This window comes from Plodia interpunctella, chromosome 9 (assembly GCF_027563975.2).
Source record: "Plodia interpunctella isolate USDA-ARS_2022_Savannah chromosome 9, ilPloInte3.2, whole genome shotgun sequence".
In the NCBI taxonomy this organism is placed as follows: domain Eukaryota; kingdom Metazoa; phylum Arthropoda; class Insecta; order Lepidoptera; family Pyralidae; genus Plodia; species Plodia interpunctella.
Genome location: NC_071302.1, coordinates 9,276,437 through 9,298,409, shown reverse-complemented (window position 1 = coordinate 9,298,409; position 21,973 = coordinate 9,276,437). Strand labels below are relative to the sequence as shown.

Sequence of the window (21,973 nt, the reverse complement as noted above, 5' to 3'; positions counted from 1 at the left end):
AATTCGTCCTGTACTTGGGTATAATTTACATTTTATAAATCTGATGTGACAGTCGGTCTCTGTTTCTGTAACACAAAGCTTACCTAATCAAATACAGTGTCTGTTTGTATCTAGCCTATAAATAGGTAATTTATTTGTTTAAAACTTTATTGCACAAGATTATAAATATGTGTAGATACAAATGGCGGACTTAATTCCATATAGCATACTTTACCAGTTAACCATAATGACATTAAAAAAGTAAAACATTTTATTTAGATTCTATTGGCTCTGCGACATCACCTCGCTCCCGCCACAGCTTTTTCGATTGTATTCAATTTACGCAGATTTTAATTGATCTATGTAAATTGGTAGTTTCGTAATTGATTTTATACTCATGCGTTATCGGATATTACACGAATCAGCTGTGAGTAGGTATATAAACCGTAGCACAAATTTAACTGACGCGTTCCACAGCCATTTTGGATTGTCCCATCGTATCCAGGGGACAGACGTATCAAACGTAAGTTCTTTTAAACGAGGTATAATATTTTAAATATACATTTGGAATGAAAATTTTATGCCTTCACGCTAACGCCGAACTCGGAGAGATGCCGACGATTGAATTAACATTGCGTAGTTGGTATGCGTGCTTTGAATTACCGCAATGGAAAACCAGCAATGTAAGCCTGGTTAACATTTGGCGAACTGATAGAGTAAAGCCGGCGTTAGAATTTCGATGTTTCTCACACACCGCGCAATGGAAGTAGGTATATATACTTTTCACAGCTGCTGAATGTTTAAATCAGACATAGACAACAAATGTTGAATTTAATTTAAATGGACTTTTATTGTTAATCATGGAATCGATCCGCATTTTTGTCTCGTTGTGTTCAAATTGTTTGCGAGTTGTAGACAACAACTAATGATTTAGAACGAGTTCGATTGAACACCAACAAAGCGGGACAGACAGTCCTGGCGAGAATTAGCCCCAAATAAAGGGACAAGGCCATGTTGGAAGAGAAAATATCCAAGTTGCCATGGCGTCGTCGCCATTGAGGTAGGTCACGATGACAATAACGCCACATGGGGCATGCCCTATCTGGGCGCAGGCAACTATTTGTGGCTATTTTATGCCAACACTTAGTGTTGTCCATTTATTTTAAGTATTCAATCATTTATTTATTTCCACACAATAACACATATGTTGTGTTGAAACGATGCGTACAAAATATAATATTCTAGACATCCCTAATTCCTTCCATATTATAAGAACAAAGTCTCTGTTTGTTTGCGACAAAGTAAAAAATTACAGCACAGATTTTCATGCGGTTTTCACAATAATGTGGTTCCTGACGAAGGTTTAGTACAATTTATTATTTATTTACCGGAGTGAAGTCAGGCCGCTTGTATATTTATAAGTTATTTGAAATATTTTGATTTCAGATGTCCGCTCGAGCACTACTATTGTCCATTGCGTGCTGTCTCTTTCTATTTACGCTGATCGAGACTGACGCCCGGAAACTGAGTCGCTCCTTCTGCGTTAAAGCCCTTAGATTCGCCATCAAAGACATGACAAACACGGACAAAAGAAAGGTCGCCGATGAGTGCTTCCTCTACTACTCGCCAACCATAAACAAACGACGTTATTATTATCCATATCCCTATTGGCCTTGGTATCCTTACTATGCATATTATTACTATTGGGGTTAATGTGTAACACGGGGTAAATAAACCTATTTCAATAAAGACACGTTTTTTTAACTTTCAGAGATGGTCTGAATATTTGATACTTATTTAGCATCCTTATAGTGATACTGGTATAAGAATCTTGTATGACCATTGAGGAAATGGCGCAACTAAAACAGTAACACATTAGCACTAACTTAAACGAATGACTGAGCTGATCTATCGGTATTGATAATGTATGAAACCAAAGAGGCAATTTTTTTTTAAAGCAACGTCTATATTATTCTGCTGAGGAGATAGAAAATCTATGTACTCGTAAAGTGTCCACGACTTTTTGGCGTGGGTGGAGTTTAGGATAACCGATTAGTTTCGACAACATATGATTTTATCCTTATCCTTACATATTATAACACAACGTCCTCTGCCGCGTCTGTATGTCTTTTCATGATAAACTCAAACTGCACCACTGCACGGATTTTTATACGGTTTTCACCAATAGATAGTGTGGTTCCTAAAGAAGGTTTAGATGTATAATTTATTATGATTTTACCTGAGCGAAGCCGGGAAGGAAGCCGCTAGTTATAGATAAGAGACAGGACAGGATCCGGGACGGGAGTAACTAAATAAAAGCTTGTAATATTTTTTTTCACAAAGGTGTCATTTTTGTCACAAGCTTTTATCGTTTTCAGAGAGATCTTATTGCATTCAATGTGTACCGAAAAAAATCGTGTCCGTGCAGTAAACCGTTGTGGAGTTCCCACGTCTGGAGCCGTTCCTGGGTGCACCATCAGGTCATACTTATCATAATAACGTAATAGCATCCCATGTAAACGTGTGTACAAAATTTTACATCAATCGGTTAAAGATAATTGTTTCAAAATCGAGTTGCAAGATTCCTCCCGAGACAGTGACATATATTACAAGTAATATAAAAGCTTGTCAAAAGCGATTAAAATCTTCTTAAAATGTTAGTTTTGTTTTATTGTAAGGATAGTAGCCGAAGACGTAGGCTAAACAGTCCACTGAAATCCTTTCGACTTCCTCTGCTGCCATGTTTCTCGGTAACTCTATCCCGCGTCTGCGCTTGTTCCTGTGGAAGACTGGAGCCACACCGTTGTCTTCAAATAGCCTCACGCACATTTCATGTGTAAGTTCCTGACTATCACATGTTAAAAGCAAAATGTGAATGGTTATTGACGTGAATGTCCACGAAACTTGCATCTGAAAAAAAAAATCAGAGTTTCCTGGAAGGAAATTCTTTAGAAAAAAATACCTACTTAGTTGGCATCTCAAACCTAATTTGTAATGTACCTACATTTTGTTCCTATCGTGACACACCGCGATTTTTAATGCCGGCTGCCATATTGTAGTCGAATAGTTTGTCAAACTTTGGCGGATTTAATATACTTATATTGCTGGTATTTCATTGTGATAAATAAACGCATTAATTGTAGTTACTAATCACGCACAATGTTCACGCATTCGCGTCTGCATGAATCTGAATGGCGATAGTGTGGATCTTCCACCCAATCTCATACTCAATGGCACTCTGTATTCCCTATTTCCAATCAGTAATCTAAAGTGACACAATGGTAACACATACCATGCTTTTATAATGAAAAAAAAAAAAACGTTTTATTTAATTGTATTTAGCGGGTACAGTATTTTAAAAATCTCAATTTTAATTGCAGTTGTTTTGAAGAGGTGATTAATATTTCTAATATTGCCTTATTTATATTTACCTACTTACAAATCACAGAGAAATGTATCCAGAAGACAAAGCTTGTGTTCAAATTATTCGGTTTTTAATTGGTTTGTCAAATTTAAGCCGTTAGTAATTGATTTTAAACAAATTTTCCGACATGACACGGGCATATAAGCCAAGGTAAAGGTACATTTAATTCATTTTGAAAAACCGTTTATCGAAACCTAATTTTTCAGGGCTTTCTCATTGTCCTACTACTGTAAGTTCTATTTATCATGCTCCATCTATATACCTATCATAAAATATTAATAGCAAATTGCCTTAATTTAAAAATATTTTTCGAAACGGATGATTATATTCAATCCATACTAACTTAAGTGACATCAAAATTGATGGCTTAATGTTGTTAAACATCGGTCGCGTGTTTCCATTCCGAGCAGTGACCATTAAAATATGAACATGCTATGCTTTTATAACCGGCTGCCTGCCTGACGTCAAACCTCTTTGGGGATGATATTGTTGTATATCAGCTGTTAAGGGGACGGGCCACACATCCACAGTAGGATTTAGAGAGGTTCTATTCTAGGGACCAAACGCCACAATTCAAACCATTTGATTTAGGTCACTTTCGTTACTTTTGAGGTGTTGTCGAAAGTATACACTTAGTGCATTAACTTTAGTGCACTTTCGTCACTAGTGACGAATGAGTGCATAAACATAATGTAAGTTAGTTTTGGGCACTGGTGGCTTTGTGTTTTTGTCAACATAAGAACTTGAACATAAAAACTTGACATATTGCGTTATTGTCAGATGGCTACAAAACCAAAAACAAAAATGTTTACTTTCAAATATTTCAAATAAAAGTCATGATTCCGAGATTCGGTGATAATTAAAACGTTTGTTTGATTATAGATGTCGCTTCGAGCAGCGGTGATCCTAATTGCTTTTGGTCTATGTCTGCTACTGTTAACATGCGAGACTGAAGCGCGCCCGCGCCGCCGGCCACCGGGCCGCTCCTCTTGCGCCAAGTCTCTCCGGACCGCAGCCAGGATCCTCAGAACCGATGACAAGTCGAGCGACGACGAGAAGAAAGAAAGTAAGAAAGACGCCGACGATTGTCTGGTCTATTACTGGCCGTATTATTACTACCCGTACTATTATTATTATTGGGGATATCCGGTTTATTATTATTGGGGATAGACGTGGATTAAATAAAATAATTTGATATAGCATTTTGTTTTTTTATTTTATTGTAAGTTTGCACATGTGATGCATGAAAATGCAATACAATGATATAGAAGCGGTGGTGGTGTAATGGTTAAGACACCCGCCTGTAGATCAAAAGGTCCCAGGTTCAAATCCTACTCGTGCCACATGAGTTTGTATACAAATCTGACTCATATATCTGTTTACATCGACCACCACTTGCTTCCGGTGAAGGAAAACATCGTGAGGAAATCTGCACACTGGTTGATTATTATTAACTTGTGTGTGAAATAGAGAAGGCAATGGTAAACCACTCCATTAATAATGCCAAGAAAGTTGTTATGTGTGTTTCATTCCACGTAATGACCAGTAATGACCACAACCATGAGGAATACGACTATGAAGAAGAATACAATGAATACTTCCAAATGGTTGCATGTGCACCTTTGTACAGTTCAGTTCTAAATATATATCAGGTCTGAAATACAAAGACCTGAACTGTTGATATCATCAGAACGTTTTCCCGGTTTCTTCCTCAGTCACAGAAACCACTTTTTTTGGTTCTTCTGCAACATTAGTTTCCAGATCTTTCTCTTATAGCAAGTTCCCGGTTGCGTTCGGGGTTGTGAAGGCGGGAAGCCAGATTTTCTTTACACTAATCCGTAAAAAAAAACACATTTAAATTTTGAAGATTCGGCCTCGATTCGGTTGTGATTTTACAGTCGCCTGCCTGACGTCAACCCTCCTTGGGAATGAAATTGTTGCCTAACAGCTGCCTAGGCTGTGTCCCTTAGTCGCCTCGTACGAAATCTACGGGGTGATATGGGTCATATTCTAGGGCGGAACCACACGCCACAAGCCTTAATAGCCAGACCCCTTTGATAACGACATTAAGGTAGTATTATTCTATTAGTCTCGGTAATAGCATAGTATGTATGGCACCGAAAATTTACAACAAAATTCCAAATCAATATAAAAGCTTAATTTAAATCTATTTAAAAAGCACCTCAAGTCTTTATTAACTGATAAATGTTATTATACTTTAAATGATTTCTTTAATGATAGACTCTGATAGAATTTAGGGCTAGTATACATTACAATTCTTTTTTTGTTTTGGATTTGTAGTGGATAGCATGCTCCTCTTTATTTATTTATATTTGCATACCTATATTCGGTAAAACGTGTAGGTCTAATTCATTTTGACATCAATTTGATTGTTTGTACTCATGTTTTTGGCAAATAAATATTTTCTTTCTTTCTTTCTCTTCAGCCAGTATCAGGAGGAAACGGCATGGATGGCAAATTCATACTTACGCGTTTATTGTGCTTCTTGTTCATTAGTACCTAATGCATGATTCATCTGCTGTCTTGCCCAAACTGTCCCTCCTCCTGCACCAAAGATGACTGTATCAGGCCAATGACAAGGCAAATGTTGTGGCTAGGTATATGTATTAATATTATATTGTATAATGTGTTTGCTACTTCGACTCGAAAAGAAGAAGAAGATAAGTAGGAATGAGTAGAATGGGATTCAATAGGTAGGTAAAAAGTAAAGTGCTCGTAATATAGACCAACATTTAATCTACTTAACCCACTAGCCACCAACCATAATACGGATAATACGAATAGTAACGTCTGGTCAAAATGCGATTCTCACTATTTGGTGGAGGGCTAATTATGTATGAGAAACACTCTGCGGCAGACTTGTCGTTTTCGGCGATTCCTTTTTTGATTTCTTCTGGTGTTTTGACGTTGTTTTTAAGGTCAAGCATATACAGAAGAAGAGATCCGTCATGTTTTTTATATACTTGCGTGCACAAATCGCGATTCGGCTCAGAAACGCATAATAGATATAAAAATGAAAAATTTATCGCTAAAATCATCCACAGTGTTTGCATCTGAAAAGATAAAATTATCAAATAACAAATTGTCTCTAAACGTCATTATTGGTGAATTGAATTCCGACATAGAAGTGTCGAGAATCTCAGTGAGGAGGATTAAATAAGTAGAGGATTTCATTGATGCCAATGACGGAGTGAATTCACGATCCTACACTGGTCAAAAACCATGTAAATTAACTGCCATTTTTCCTTTTATATACTCGTACCACCTAATTTATTTCAGTTGTAGTATAACGTAAAAAATATTATATTAAGACTGTTGTGTACATAAATACGCAAACAGTACGTTTGTAATTTTATAAATAAAAATTCAATTCGAATTATAATATTAATTCGAATTATAAGTAGGTAGGTACTCAACCTTACTTTTAATGGGTGACACCGAACAATCTTCTGCCGGTTTTTGGGTTGGTGCCATTTATAACTTAACTATCAACTATATGTATTTCTGTGAGTGGACCGGTTGTTTATCGTAATAAAAGTGGATGCCTACGCATTTTTGTGACCAATTCAATTCGAATCGCGCACATCTGTTAATTAATGAAAGAATATTGAATTGTTTGCGCGATTAGCAGTTTGGCAGAATAAAACGAATTAACTATACAATCCTACGAAACTGGTTGACTGTACTATTTTTTATGTAACTACAGAATGATATTTTATACTTTGATATTTTGTCTGCTCAGTCCATGATACTCAATAACGTTTCGCATGTTAGCAGCCGTGAAATCGCGAAAAACTGCAGATTTTTGTTTGCCAGTCCATGGAGCGAAAGACAGACATAATAATGTCAACGTATAAAAACTCACCTGTATATGCTTACTTGTCTATTTAATTATTTAATACAAGCTGTCTCTCGCAGCTGCTCGCGGCGAGAAATATTTATCTTGCATGTCTCTCGTACAAGATAAGTACTTCTTAGCGCCAGTTTCATGTTGCTGTTGTGATGCTGGCTGGTCTCTTTGAGTTCCACATCAGACTTCTCATCTTTTCCCTGTTGCATCTCGGATGTCGGAACATCGGGTGAGAAATGAGAAATCCCATCCGCGATCGGGAAATACTTTATACTTTTTACTGGTGAAAGTACCTATGTGTGAAAATCGTGTTTGTTCCGCCTTCGCAGACAAATTCATGAGTTCGAAGCCGCGGGCTAAAACCAGTGCACAATATTTGCGAAGCTATGGGCGGATCGCTAGTATTATATCTATACATACGTATATTAACAAATACTTTTAATACCTATATGTGCATCGTGGACGTGGTGATCAATATTGAAGTGAAATGATATTATTTCATTTGATTTTATTTGATAAGGTCTTTACAAACACGACGACTTCATAAAATATATGATCGAAGTGAAAATTGAAGTTAGAGGAGGGAAAGGCATGGATTTAGTAAGTATTTCGTACAACGGGAGTATTACTAATTCCATGGGGAAAGGAAAGCCAAGAAGGGCATACATAGATAAATAAATGTCAAGGTAAAAGTCGTGTCGTGTAAGGAGGTAAAACTTCGACAAGAACCTTGTTCTTAAATTTATTGATGAGACGTTTTACAGTAAATAAGTCAGTTTTATAGACAAATAAAATATTGTATTCAAATATTTATTACACTGATTTTCAATGCGCACTATGAGCCTGAAAATGTTTATACAACGCATAAGAGATCCAATTCAGTTTAAATATTGCAGTTTAGCCCCAATACCAGTAATACGGGTACCAGTAGTATGGATACCAATAGTATGGGTACCAATAATAAGTGATTGGAACTAGACCTGGACTGGGCACGCCACCTGGTGGTTTGTAGTCTTCAGGAGGTTCTCCGAATACAATTTTTATACATTGTTCTTTTGTTTTTTTATCTTCTTCTTTCTTCTCCTTGTCTTTTTCACCATCTCCGTTTCCATTATGGCCTTTATCTTTATCACCATTTCCATTATGGCCGTTTTCTTTGTGGCCATTTCCGTTATGGCCATTTTCTTTGTGGCCATTTTTTTTATGGTCGTCTCCTTTATTTTCGTCTTTTCCAGGTTCTGCTTTTTCGCCGTCTGTTCTAAGACTACGGCCACTGAGGAATCTTTGGCATTGTGCCTTATTCCAACTATGGCATGGCGAAATTAGCACGCCGATGGCACATGCCAACATCAGCAATGATAGGGGAGACATCTAGAATAAAAATGGAATCCAAACTTTAAGGTCCTCCAAGCAATATTACGACTGAAATATTTCTCAAGACGTCACGTTTCATTTACTCAATTAAACATTATAAATCTTGTGTCTTTGTTACTCTTTGACCCAAAAAGTATTGTATGAATTTTAATGAAATATTGATACACGTGGAATACATAGGGTATAATCGTACAGAATGACATAAGTATCTGAAAGTATAATCTCTCTCTCACTCATCTGAGCGACTTTCCGGTTTCTTTCGCAGCCGCTGAGCGTCGGAGTCTAGGGTTTCCTACTTTTTTGCCTCCGAACGTACATGCTAGTTCCTCACGAGTTTACCTCACGGTGAATTTGAATACAGCGACACTTGGAAATATCTTGTGCCACTATGGCTCTCGAACGTGCCAGCTTGTAATATGTTTATGTCCCTCAAACGATTCCAGCCTATCATATAAACACTGTACGTAGTCCTGTCTGTCTGGTCCTGGCATTGGCTGATGTACACCTGAATATAATCACTAAATATTGCTCTTTAGAATGATTTTACATTTATCTTACTTTTGTTTCTACTTTGAATACCGGTCAAAAAAGGTTATTTATTAGATCATGTTTAACTTTACTGATTCTTTCTTAGGTATTAAATCCTTGATATAATCTTTTTTGATTGGATTTAAAAAAGTAAAAACAATCATAACTGTGAAATCATTTTGATTGGTCAATAAGTAGATAATGAATTATTCTTCTCAATTTGGATTGTATTACACACCGTCTTTGACACTATTACCTAATAATTAATGTTTAATGTAGTACTTGTAATAAAATATTGTGTATATTTTAACTTTACTTTTTATTATCGTTTACCGAAATCACGTGGACATGTCCCCCTTTAACTATAACATAATTTTTTACCTGAAGATATTTTTTTACGTAGTGTTAAAAAATATGATTGTGATTCTTCAAGCTAAGGCTTACAAGTATATCTGATTGTAATAATTAGGAAAATCTATATTGGCGGTCGGCGGCGGCGCAGAGGCAGGCCGAGAACGAACAAGAACGGTGGTGCGACATCCTGTGCTTCTTACCAGAATGGCGTGAAACCGTATTAAATCGAGAGTCGAGGAAGCAGAAAGATAGGTCTTTGCCCAGCAGTGGGACACAAAATAGGCTTATAAAATAATATACTTATAAATTCGCCACCGTATAACATTTTATGTAGGTAATTAATTAAATAGTATCTTAAAACTAGGCAAGGTCGAAATGGGAGCAGCTGCTGGAGTTGTAACATCGAGTTCGCGAGCAAAAACTAGTAACTAATTATAATGACAATAAAAAGAACTAGGACAAGAAATCCTTACGAATTCTTGACAAAAAGCCCGTGAAATCATTTTTATGCAACCAAAGCTTGCATCGAATTCAAATTAAAATTGAAATTCAAAATTCTTTATTAAATTTAGGATAACATACATTACTTATTGACGTCAAAAATATATTATATACAATTACTTAAACTAAGTCTACTGCCGGCTTCCAAAGCGCAGATGAAGAAGAAACTTCACCGCAGCCTTTTCTCCAACGACGTCAATTAACAAATATAGGTCTTATACATATATTAAAAATTAGGAGGATGAATTTACATCATTATTAAAGATGTCAAAATTTGAATGAATAAATAAAATAAAAACAAGTTGTATTTCCAATAAAATTATTGAAAATTGTCACACAAAATAATATATATATATATAAATAAAAAGCTAAATGTACAATACGTACGAAATAATGTCATAACTCAATAACATATGCTATGAGGGTACTGCACCATGCTTAGGCCAAATATTATTGTCGTTCACACAATCATCAGACTTGTAATATGCCTTTTTACAAAGTACTTCTTTTATATAATTTCTAATTCTTTTTTTTGCTTATTATTATATTTCTTCTTTTCATCGACGTGTAATTGGTGCGTCCTGACACATCTTTGTGGGTAGGAGGAGAAAACGGTGCTCGAGATGTGCGCTGAGGATAGCGAAACGGAATTTGACTCAGCAGCTGTGTATTTTTTTTTTTTACGTGTGGAAAGACCCTCGTCCCGTCCATCCGGCCACGGGAAGCCGGACAGGTGTGTGGGACTTGAACCCACTAAAACCACACGATGCCAACGCCAACCGCATTTGTGCCGGGACCATGTGCTACTCTCGCTCCACAGCCCCGGCGCAAACAGCTGTGTATAACTCAAGTATTTTGAAGAATTTTAACAAAAAAAAAATGTTAGATCTAGCATATCTTGACGTTTTTAAACTCGAAGTACGGCTACAGCACTAAGAGTAGCCGAGCTCAGTTCGTCACACCTAGGTGCGGCCAGTCTTAGTGTATCATGCTTATCATTTAGACCTTAACTTAGCTTAGGGTTTAGCTTTTATCGTACCTGATGACCAGTTTCCACCAGGTGGTCGCCAGGTGGTGTAAAAAAGTATATAATACTATCCTCCTTCTTCCTGTCGACCTGACTACTTAAATGATTTGAATTTGAATTTGACCTGTCTATTGGTGTAAAAATATAATAAAAAAAATACAATGGTGGTGCATCAAAAGCTGTTTATAATTATCTACACGGATGATGAATCCTGGATTTTTGGTTATGAATTAAGTTACAATTAGCAGTTAGGATCAGCATGAACCGAACACCGAACCCAACAAAATTGCTCGTGCGAAAAGCGCTTTGAACAAATAGTCGTATGTTTTTTTTTGGTATAAATGGACAAGTGTCTACTGTACCACTAGAAAATCGTAAATCTGTTAAATCATGAGTGGTACACGACGATTTGTTTACCAGAAGTTTTTACAGAAATATCCACAACTTAGAATAATTCTCCATCAACTCAGACAATGCATCACACTTCGGGTGGAACGACCCGATATTTGGTTGGTGAAACTGTATAAAGCACGGTCATCCGTGTAATGACAAGCCTTCGCGATGACATGCATCGCAATCGCAGTCTTATGGTATCACAGTACCGATCATCGGTGTCTTGTTATTCCATACAGCCATACAACCCTGATTTGGCACCGAACGTCTTCTTATACCGAACTTCTTTTTATATCCAACCGTGAAGAATAAATTACGTGGTCATTGGTTTTCAAGCCAAGAAGAAGCCGTTGAGGCATGTTTTGGAGACATCGCCTTCCGATTGGAAAAAGTGCCGACTTGAAAAATACTGTTTTCGCCGAATGCAAAAATCTGTGGCAAAAGTGCATCGATCTAACATGGCGAATTTTTTGAAAAACAATAAAACCTTTAACATAACATACAAGGTTAATGATAGTTTTTTTTATTGTATTCCGGATATACAGGGTCACTGGTATCAAACGCAAAACTACTTGGGTACCTACATCAAAACAAGCAACTTTTATTCTACGACTTTTCGTTATTTGTAATTTTTTTCCTAGAAATAAATACCTAAATATACTTATGTAGCGGAATTGAAAATAGAGTTAACGTTTTATAGAAACGACATTAAAAACAAAAAAGGAAAATTTTTGTATTTATGAATTTTAGACAAAAGTCGTAGAACAAAAGATTTTAATCTCTATGTACCTTTGGTAGGTTATGCGTTACATACTAACAACCCCGTATAAATAGTATAGAATATTGACCAGCAGTTGGCCACGACCGACGCGCATTATGTACCGGCATCAGGCTTCCCAGCGTGCAGCAATCTAAGCAAGATGAGCAGTAGGTAAAGCTATATCTAAAAAAAAAATAACGTTTAGAGGGAGTTGGTAAAAAAAAGGCATTTCATAGGTAAGTACCTATTTATTAAAGATAGTTAAGTGGTTATAGTGTGTCAATGTGAACCTACTGTAAACTAAGGAAAAATATATTAGTATATTAATGATATTAAAAATATATTTTATGATAATTTAATATTATTTTATTCAGATCGAATTGTGTAGCTTAACCCCAATAATAATAGTACCAATAATATGGGTAATACCAATACCAATAGGCATAATTTGCAGATGGAACGCCAACTGGCACAGGTATCTTATCAGGTGGTTCGTAGTCTTCAGGAGGATCTCCGAATATAATTTTTATACAATCTTTCGCTTTCTTCTTGTCTTTATCTTTTTTTTTATCTTTGTCGGTTTTTTTGTCCTCATCTTTATCCTCTTCTATGTCTTGAACTTCGTCTTTAGTTTCGTCCTTAGCTTCGTCTTCATCTTTAGCTTTATCTTTATCTTTTCCTTTGTCTTTATCTTTGTCCTTATCTTTGTCCTTATCTTTGTCTTTATCTTTATCTTTGTTTTTGTCTTTATCTTTATCTTTGTTTTTGTCTTTATCTTTATCTTTGTCTTTACCTTTGTCTTTATCTTTGTCTTTATCTTTGTCTTTATCTTTATCTTTGTCTTTATCTTTGTCTTTATCTTTGTCTTTACCTTTGTCTTTATCTTTGTCTTTATCTTTGTCTTTATCTTTGTCCTTATCTTTGTCCTTATCTTTATCTTTGTCTTTGTCTTTGTCTTTATCTTTACCTTTGTCTTTATCTTTGTCTTTATCTTTGTCTTTATCTTTATCTTTGTCTTTATCTTTGTCTTTATCTTTATCTTTGTCTTTATCTTTGTCTTTATCTTTGTCTTTATCTTTGTCTTTATCTTTGTCTTTATCTTTGTCCTTATCTTTGTCTTTCTCTTTGTCTTTATCTTTATCCTTGTCTTTATCTTTATCTTTGTCGTTATCTTTATCTTTGTCTGCTCTAAGACTACGAGAAAGTAGAAATTTTTGACATTGTGCCTTATTTAAACCATCGCATGATGAAATAAGCACGCTGAAGACACATACTAACATCAGTAATATTGAGAGCGGAGACATCCTAGAACAAAAAGAAAGGAATTCATACACATCGCCTCCTAGGCTTCAGGCGTATATTCATAGGTAGTACATCAGTAGTAGGACCTCTTTATGCTGCTCATTAAGCAACTTATGGAAATAAGAGCGCCATGGCTCCTTCATCGCGAGTTCCTCATAAAGGAGTTCACCGTGAGGGCCTTCAATATAGCGGCACTTAAGGTTAAAAAGGTCTCTAGACTGTGGCGTTCCGCAACCAAGTCCTTTTGATAAGCCAACACAACACTTGCCTACCAGTGATAGCAGCCGGGATTCTGTCTCAATCCTCCGAAATCAATCTCCGAAAATCAGCCTTATTTGAAAATATTCATTTACTCTGCTCGTATGTGTTTGGGTCATAGGATTGCACCATCTTACCAAATTTCACCTGATTTGGTCCAGTTGATTCGAGGCAAATTGGCTGTGACAGACGGAACGACGTGCAGACGCACGAGTGATACTATAAAGGTTTTGTTTTTTGATAGTAAGTGAAATGTTGATATGAATCGTTGCATATGGAAACTTTATTTACTTACGCGTCTCAGTCACAAATTTTCCGAGGGAATGAGATGAAACGAACCCGTTTCGGATTGCCTAAGTAAAGGCGTCTATGCTTACTCTGTTTCTTCTAAGAATATCGCAAAAAGATAGAAGTTTTTTTTTATTAGATCATTTTTATAACCTTACTGAATGCTGGGAATCGAATGATTTTTTAATCTTATTTGATTGGATCTTCAAAAAAGTAAAAACAATTAAAAGTGTGAAATCATTTTGATTGTACACATAGATACTGTAGTATTCAACTCTTGCCAATTTATGGAAAATTCCTATCAACAGACAAGAAAAAAATGTTCTATTCTCCTGTGATCAACGATATTAGAGGAACAAAGAGTATTTTAACGATTGGAGCGGTGAATTTGATTATCAGCTCTACGTTCGACTCAAAAATCAATACTTAAATTTTTATAACGCTATTGTACTAATATACTATGTACTAAATCTCTGATCATTACTTCTATGATCTGGGACACGATTCCATTGCTCTGTTACGTTGATGTAGCGTGTTGCGGCTCCGTTGTTCACTTGTAGGTTTAAACATTGACCTGTGTCTAAGTATCGTCGAATCTCCATATAATTTTTGCATTTCATTGCTTACTTCGCTTTGGATGGTCCTCCGTCACTTTGACCAAAGCTTTGATGTTCGTTGACGGATCAACGCAGAACATCGTGGAAAATCTCAATGTCAAAACCTATAGGAAACAACGAAGCACAATTTAGCGACAACGTAGCAATGGGGTCGCCCATTTTTGTGTCGGCTTTTGTGAAACAATGACAGTTATTTATTTAAGTAATGACGTTAGACGCCATTACTTAAATAAGCTCCATAAACCGTTAGTGGCCCCGTGGTATAAATGCCTCCTGCCTGACTGTTGTCGAAAAGCACTAGGTTTGAAGTCCAGAAAACTTATGAGTTGATATAACTACCTGATTCATGTATAGTTTTCATTAGGTAGTTTTCATTGAGCAACTTTTCAATATGATGAAGGAAAGTATCGTGAGCAAAATTGCACACTTTCTGACTATTCAGATTACAAGTGTGCAAGATTACCTAAATTGATTACTGACGTTAGATGGCGGTAGTAGTAAAGTCAAGTTCGATGCCTTAAAAAATCGAATACCAGTTACTTGCTAATAGTTAACGGTAGTCAACTATTAGCAAGTAACTGGTACATAAGGTAGTCTACACAAGGTAGTAGTAAAAGTCATATCAGCCTTTAGGCGACTTCAATAAAATCTGACACCAGTGTTAACAATAAAGCACTTGATATGAGTGAATGATTGTGATGTGATTTTAAATGTCGGCCACAACTTGGCAATTTGCGTGCGTGTGTGACACATCTTTCATAGGCTATGCTAAAATAAGCCTGGTTAATTAACTGGCCCCAACTATAAATTATTACTATTATACTTACTTATATTAATTACTAGAGGTCCGTCCCGGCTTCGCTCGGTTGAAACTATAATAAATTATACACTTAAACCTTTCTCAGGAATCACACTGTCTATTTAAAAAAACCGCATCAAAATCCGTTTCGTAGTTTTAAAGATCTAAGCGTACATAGGTAGAGACAGCGGGAAGCGACTTTGTTTTATACTATGGAATGATAATCATTATTAGTAATTATATTCATTTTTTCTGTATTCGACGTACTCCGTATTATCATCCATAGATAAAATGTATATAATATATTTCTTTTATCTATGGTATTCAAATATTGGGAGACATTTTCACTAGTTTAATAATCTAAAGTTTGTAAATTGTAAGTCAGAGTCCGAGGGAACTGAACTTGGAAGCCCTAGGGGCCTTCTCGTTGGACTCCAGTAAAGCCACTGCGGTGACCATTTCCTATGAGGAGCGCCACATTACTGTTTTTCTCACAGAACTCAAACTAGATTAACTTCTGTGGTTTGCCTGCTTGGTTCTATTAAAAATGTGAAAATATGAGTTTATGAATAAAATTTATTAATAATCGCTTAACCCAAATTCCAATAAGGATAGTAATAATATGATGGATACCAATGATAAGGTACCGCGTACAGAGGAAACAAGGCCACCTGAGGTTGAGTCACGTTAATTTTTTTTCTATTTGTGTCGTCATCTGTTATTGCTATTCCTACTGTCGTTGGAGTTTCCTCATCAGGATCAGAATCTTCTATATCTATTACTAATCTTTTTTTAGTCGTTGAATCAAATTCGTAACGTTCTCTTTTTATTCCATCCAGAGTTGAATCTACGGTTACAACTACGGATTTTGTTGTGGTTTCAGTTGTAGTTTCAGTAGTACTTTTATTTGTACATGCAGTTGTACTTTCAGTTGTACTTGTAGTTGTAGTTGTACATGCAGTTGTACTTTTAGTTGTACTTGTAGTTGTAGTTGTACATGCAGTTGTACTTGGAGTTGTACTTTCAGTTGTAGTTGTACATGCAGTTGTACTTGGAGTTGTGCTTGGAGTTGTACATGCAGTTGTACTTGGAGTACATTTATGAATAGCTTTACAAGGTTCACAAGGATTTTTTCGAGACTGACATGATATAAGAACGCTAAGAGTCAATGCCAGACACAGCTCGAAGGATTGATGAGACATCTGAAATTAATAAAAAGGATAAATACAAATACAGTTTGTCTATCGGTATTGATACCTTCTCCACAGTCGCCATGAACAAAAGCTTGAAATAAAATAAGTTGTCACAACACAGGTTACACTCCTGTCACACGATTTTATTGTTATCACGGAGATATTATTGCATTCAATGCGTGACAAAAATATCATGTACGCGCAGTAAACAGCTGAGGAGTTCCCTAGTCGGGAGCCGCTGCTTCGTTACGTCATACTTAACATAATAACTTGTGTACAAAATTACAGCTCAATCGGTTGAAGATGTCTGCTTCAAAATTGAGTTACAAGATTCCGGAATAATACATAAATACATACGTTTAAGTTAATATTATATAGATAGTGGATAGAGGTAAGGCAGGGTACATCAAATATTTAAATTGTATGCCGAAACCATCTCTGTTGAAACAATAAAACAGTCCTGATGAAACGGAATCTACATCGGGTATTAGAAAGACAAAGAGACAAAGTTTATTAGTCAATGGAAACAGGTAAAATGTACAGATTTTCATGAAATATGAAAGAAAAAACAATCACATTTCGCTATACTTGCTGTCTTGATTTGCATTTGGACACGATATAAAAGTACCTACTACAAACTGTGTAATTAGATTAAAGCATATCCAAGAGATATCAAGTTACTATGCTAAACAAATAGTGCCGTGGAGACATGAGCGCCCACGTGGTAGTGAGCGAGGAACATTCTCGGGAAAGTCAAGCTGATCGTCCACCACAAACTAGGCTAGCTATTATTAATCTCGTCTTTTTTGGTGGCCGTCCATTAATCTCGTCATTTTTGGTGGCCGTCCATTAATCTCGTCTTTTTTGGTGGCCGTCCATTAATCTCGTCTTTTTTGGTGGTGAGGTTTAAGATTAACTCCCTACTACCTAAAATCGCGTGCATTCTAATTATGTTCTTTAAATATTATCTTTAAATACAGAGGCATATTTATACTGTGGTACTTTAAATATGATGGTGTAATAATATTATAACATACTTCCATATATACCAATCTGTTTCATATATAGTAGTTTTCATAGACCACCACTTGTTTCCGGTGAAGGAAAACATCGTGAGGAAACCTGCACAGCACACAGGTGGACAGTTTAGTTCACTAGTGTGTATGCGATTGCCTATGTGAGGTGTGTCATGTGAAATGCCAAAAGTACATAATGTACATAGTCAAAAGGTATATCAAAACAGGTTATGATTGTGATCCGAGTGCTGATTATTATAATATATATATCGATGTGAAACACAATTAACTTACATAAAAATATATAAGAAACGAGATGACCAGTTCCCTCTGGCAGCACCCGTTCACGAGTTGACGCATGGGTCAGCCATCGCGTAGCTCAACCATAATTGAGGGAACCTCACGACCCGGCCCACGAAGCCACTACCAGATTGATCATTCGAGTGAGCATGACACACTCGATTCCCATGACTTCATAATTACAAATCTTAAATCCTCCTTCTAAATAAATCATCCTTGGTGATATTTCTGATTTTTGCTGAACCCTTTCAAACGTGAATAATGGACGACCTCTAAGGGCAATAGACCAGCTAAGTAAAATTAACTGAATTTGTCAGCCGATCCGTTAAGTACTACGTGAGCTAAACGAATCGCTACCATTGCCTTACCTCTCTGGCGGCGTCAGTTGTGTTTTGAATGTTTCTGTGTTGTCTAGTATCTGTGTTGAGTAGAGTTTAATAAACTATAAATCTTTTCTTTTCTTATGGCGATTGTAATGTAATCCTCCTCTGAACTCTCATCGTAGCTCGTCTGTTCTTCCATCACGTCCGATTAACTCAATGTTCTAGCACAAACTGACAATCATTTCGACTCATAGTTTTAACTTATTTTCGGTGTACGTATTTGTGGTGGCTTAGCTTAGTTTTTAGTTTAGCTGGCGGTGGACATTCCGCTTTATAGCAACCATTTTAGCGAAATTTACTGAACCGTTCACTTCATTTGCTATAACTATGAAAATTTTGTGTTTCGATTCGGCTTGATTCGTTTTCTACAGTACAATTAGTTTTAAGTATTATTTAGACCAAGTGATTAACAAGCGTATGTTTTCCACTCGCTTATAAGTGTTTCAGAAATATTTAAAACGATAAACACTAATATTGCTTTTCTCTGAATAATTTAAATTATTTTATGACTTATGATTTCCAAAAAAACAAATTGTTATTTATACCGATCGTAAACCAAAACGGATCGCTAAAAGGATAAAAAAATTTAGCCAAAAGAAAAGAAAACGGGTATAGAAACTGAGATTACAACCGACAAATAATATTATTATTGAATTGAAAACGACTTTCAAAACAGTAAAATAACAGTATATAACAATTTTATTGATTTTATTGAAAATACAACCGGAAAACAGAAGTCGTTCTAATAAAAACGTATCTAATATTATTTGTAGTCAGCATTCTTTGTTCATAGCACCTTGTTTACCAGGAATGTCTATATAATTATAAAAGGTCTTAAAAATAATGAAAGTGTTGGGTACAATGAAATATCAACTAAAATCCTTAGAGCTGTATATGAACATATTTGTCAACATCAGAGTCATTTAATTAATCTTAGTAATCAATCTGTTTTTCGACAAGATCTTAAAAGTACCATAATTAAACCTTAATTTAAGACAATAAGCGAGGATCTTATGCAATATGTAAGATTTAAATTATTATTTTTTGATAAATATTCTTCTCACAATTAAGTTTATAAAAAGCATTTTTTAAATGCATTGAATATTATTTTGAAGATAAAAACATTTAATATAAAGTACGAAAGAGGAAAATACTAATATGGCTATTTTTTACTTTCCTTTAAAATGTGCTTATCGAAGTTGATTATAGAAAACCAATTTTCTCTGTTCATTATGACATGACGCAAGCCTTCGGCTACCTATGTTAAACATGATATATTATTGGAAATGCTTGAAGTGTATCGAATTAGGGGTAATATACTCTGTTTAATTAAATCATATATTTTATCAGATCGTTAACAAATTATTGAAATATCTTAAATTTTTATTTGTGAAAGTAAGGTTCTATAATATATGGTGTTCCACAAGGTAGCGCCCTTGGACCCCTTCTTTTTGTAATTTATATTAATATGACATTATTTACTTTATTTATTTATCTTAACCAGTATCTTTAGTTAGCCAACTTCTGAACAAGTTTTCAATTCGTCGCGAACTTTTTGATTATCTTCTTTTGCTAGACGCTAAACTTTGCAGTAGGACAAATTGGCAATGCTGCCAGCCTTTTTGGTATGTTACCTTATGGCCCTTGATGGGCAGACTATTCTATTTTTAAGTTATGTTCAATTCAAGGCAATATATATGCAATAATGTGGTGGAAGTACAGGAACTATCATATAATCTGTGACTGAAGTTAATGAGTATAGAAGTCATAGTGATATTAAAATTGAATGTTCTCATAGCTTTCCATTAAACACGTCCAATTACATAGTATTACACAGGTGAACTTCCCGGCACTACACTAGTGCTATTGACCCTTATTTGTCTGTGTCGTGAGACACGCACGACAATTCCCCGCTGAGTGCTTCTTATGCATTATCGCATGTTTATAATCTTATCTTTAATTCTCACAAGTTTTGCTCGGCTCGTCGAAAAACGAAGTTCTAATTTTCGTGCCGACAAAAAGTATCAAGCAAGATTAACTACATTTTGTAATGATAAAAAAAAAATACAAAAATCATGTAGAATAATCATGATTAATGTAATAGATTATATTCTCTCTCGTCTGAGCGTTTTCCTGGCTTCTTCTTAGTTCTTAGTCGTATTCCTCATGGCTGAGGGTCGTGGTCATTACGTGGAGTGAAACACACACAACAACTTTCTCGACATGTGGAGTGGTTTGCCATTGCCTTCTCCATTTCACACACAAGTTAATGATAATCAACCAGTGTGCAGGTTTTCTCACGATGTTTCCTTTACCGGAAGCAAGTGGCACAAGTAGGATTCGAACCTGGGACCTTTCGATACATAGGCGGCGTCTTAACCATTACACGACCTGGCTTACTCAGCCGTTCAGTGTTGGAGCCAAGGATCTGTTTTCTTGCCTTTTCTTCTTCACTTCTGGTGGTTTACCCAAAAGTGAATTGCATCGCAAATTCGCACCGTCGACTTAATTTTTAGTATGAATGCGATTTATTATAGGTTCCTAAAATGAACTGTGTCGCATTTGAATTGTGAAATCTTAAATGTTGATGGCAGGCCTCCAGTCGATGGTGAGGAAAGCAAACACTCAGATGAATAACGAGCTAAGACATCTCAGCATAGAAAAATATGACTAAGAACAAAATTTAGGTCACATCTCGATAAAGTTATTACGCTACTTAACTCACAATCGCTTGTAGCACAACATTGTCTTAATTATTACGTAAACACCAACGCAAATAACATAAGATGGGTAACGCACGACTGACTATACGCTAAATCCATTCAGTATCGTAAACAATGGACTTTTCTCGCGCGCCAGTTGCAAGTAGAGTCGAACGCTCATCAACCTACGAAAAGTCATTCCAAAATAGCCGCTATTGACGCTGCTTAAAAGCGTGCTAGGTAACTTGATGTACAAACAGCCTGTACAGGCAACAATATATCAACCTGTTCAGAATCATTGCAAATTCGCCGCTATCACTGACGCATAGATGTCAATAAAGGGTAACAATATACAATCTGTGTGATGCATTTGAAGAAGTGAACGTTAGGAGGCTATCAGACGTGGTATCGCATCCGTGGGAATTTTGGATTATGCACTAACTATAATGACCATAAAGAGCTGTCAACACGATAAGATTAAAAACGTTTTTTTTTTGCCTTTACAATTTTATTAGTCCAGTAGCCAATAGCCATGTTTATCCATACTTACATCATCGTCATCTGCAGCCCTCCGTGACCCACTGCTGGGCATAGGCCTCCTTCCGTCTACGCCAACCATATCTGTCCTCGGTGTTCCTTATATAGTTGTTGCCAGCAATTTCTTTTACATACTTATTTTGTAATCCTAACTAATATTATAAATGCGAAAGTAAGATTGTTTATTTGTTACTACGCTCTATCTAATCAACTATGTTGAAATTTTACATACTACAGGTTGAAGTGTGATTTGTGTGGTGGGTGTGAAAGCAAAAAAAGATTTTTTCAAGTATAGCCATTTGACCACATACGAGTCATGCCCCATTGCTCAGTCGTGCTCCGTTGCGACGAAGTTCGTTGCGGCTTG

General features: G+C 36.0%; 2 protein-coding genes and 3 long non-coding RNA genes across 6 annotated transcripts; 2 read left to right on the top strand and 3 right to left on the bottom strand.

Moving 5' to 3' along the window:
- Positions 1–394: 394 nt before the first annotated feature.
- Positions 395–1,749, top strand: LOC128672638 (uncharacterized). The gene is made up of 2 exons (XR_008404992.1): positions 395–502; positions 1,426–1,749. It is a non-coding gene; the product is annotated as an uncharacterized LOC128672638 (long non-coding RNA).
- A 1,799-nt stretch (positions 1,750–3,548) lies between these two features.
- Positions 3,549–4,605, top strand: LOC128672639 (uncharacterized). The gene is made up of 2 exons (XR_008404993.1): positions 3,549–3,632; positions 4,286–4,605. It is a non-coding gene; the product is annotated as an uncharacterized LOC128672639 (long non-coding RNA).
- Positions 4,606–6,140: 1,535 nt separating this feature from the next.
- On the bottom strand, positions 6,141–7,232 carry LOC128672630 (uncharacterized). Its single transcript, XR_008404991.1, has 2 exons — positions 6,847–7,232; positions 6,141–6,477 (listed from the first exon to the last, which is right to left on the bottom strand). It is a non-coding gene; the product is annotated as an uncharacterized LOC128672630 (long non-coding RNA).
- Positions 7,233–12,554: 5,322 nt separating this feature from the next.
- LOC128672637 (serine-aspartate repeat-containing protein D-like) lies at positions 12,555–14,259 on the bottom strand. 2 transcript variants are annotated; one of them, XM_053749906.2, is made up of 3 exons: positions 14,067–14,259; positions 12,958–13,516; positions 12,555–12,921 (listed from the first exon to the last, which is right to left on the bottom strand). In XM_053749906.2, exons 2-3 carry the CDS (start codon positions 13,513–13,515, stop codon positions 12,601–12,603), a joined length of 879 nt encoding a protein of 292 aa, XP_053605881.1. In that variant the 5' UTR covers position 13,516; positions 14,067–14,259; the 3' UTR covers positions 12,555–12,600. The 2 variants fall into 2 exon arrangements, with proteins under 2 accessions (XP_053605881.1, XP_053605880.1); XM_053749905.2 differs by having other exon boundaries at positions 12,555–13,516; positions 14,067–14,258.
- Positions 14,260–16,065: 1,806 nt separating this feature from the next.
- On the bottom strand, positions 16,066–16,677 carry LOC128672624 (integumentary mucin A.1-like). The gene has a single exon (XM_053749887.2). The coding sequence runs from the start codon at positions 16,675–16,677 to the stop codon at positions 16,066–16,068; it is 612 nt and encodes a 203-aa protein (XP_053605862.1).
- Positions 16,678–21,973: the final 5,296 nt, after the last annotated feature.

Coding starts and splice junctions, on each gene's coding strand:
- LOC128672637 (XM_053749905.2), bottom strand. CDS start 13,515: ATGTCTCCGCTCTCAATATTACTGATGTTAGTATGTGTCTTCAGCGTG.
- LOC128672624 (XM_053749887.2), bottom strand. CDS start 16,677: ATGTCTCATCAATCCTTCGAGCTGTGTCTGGCATTGACTCTTAGCGTT.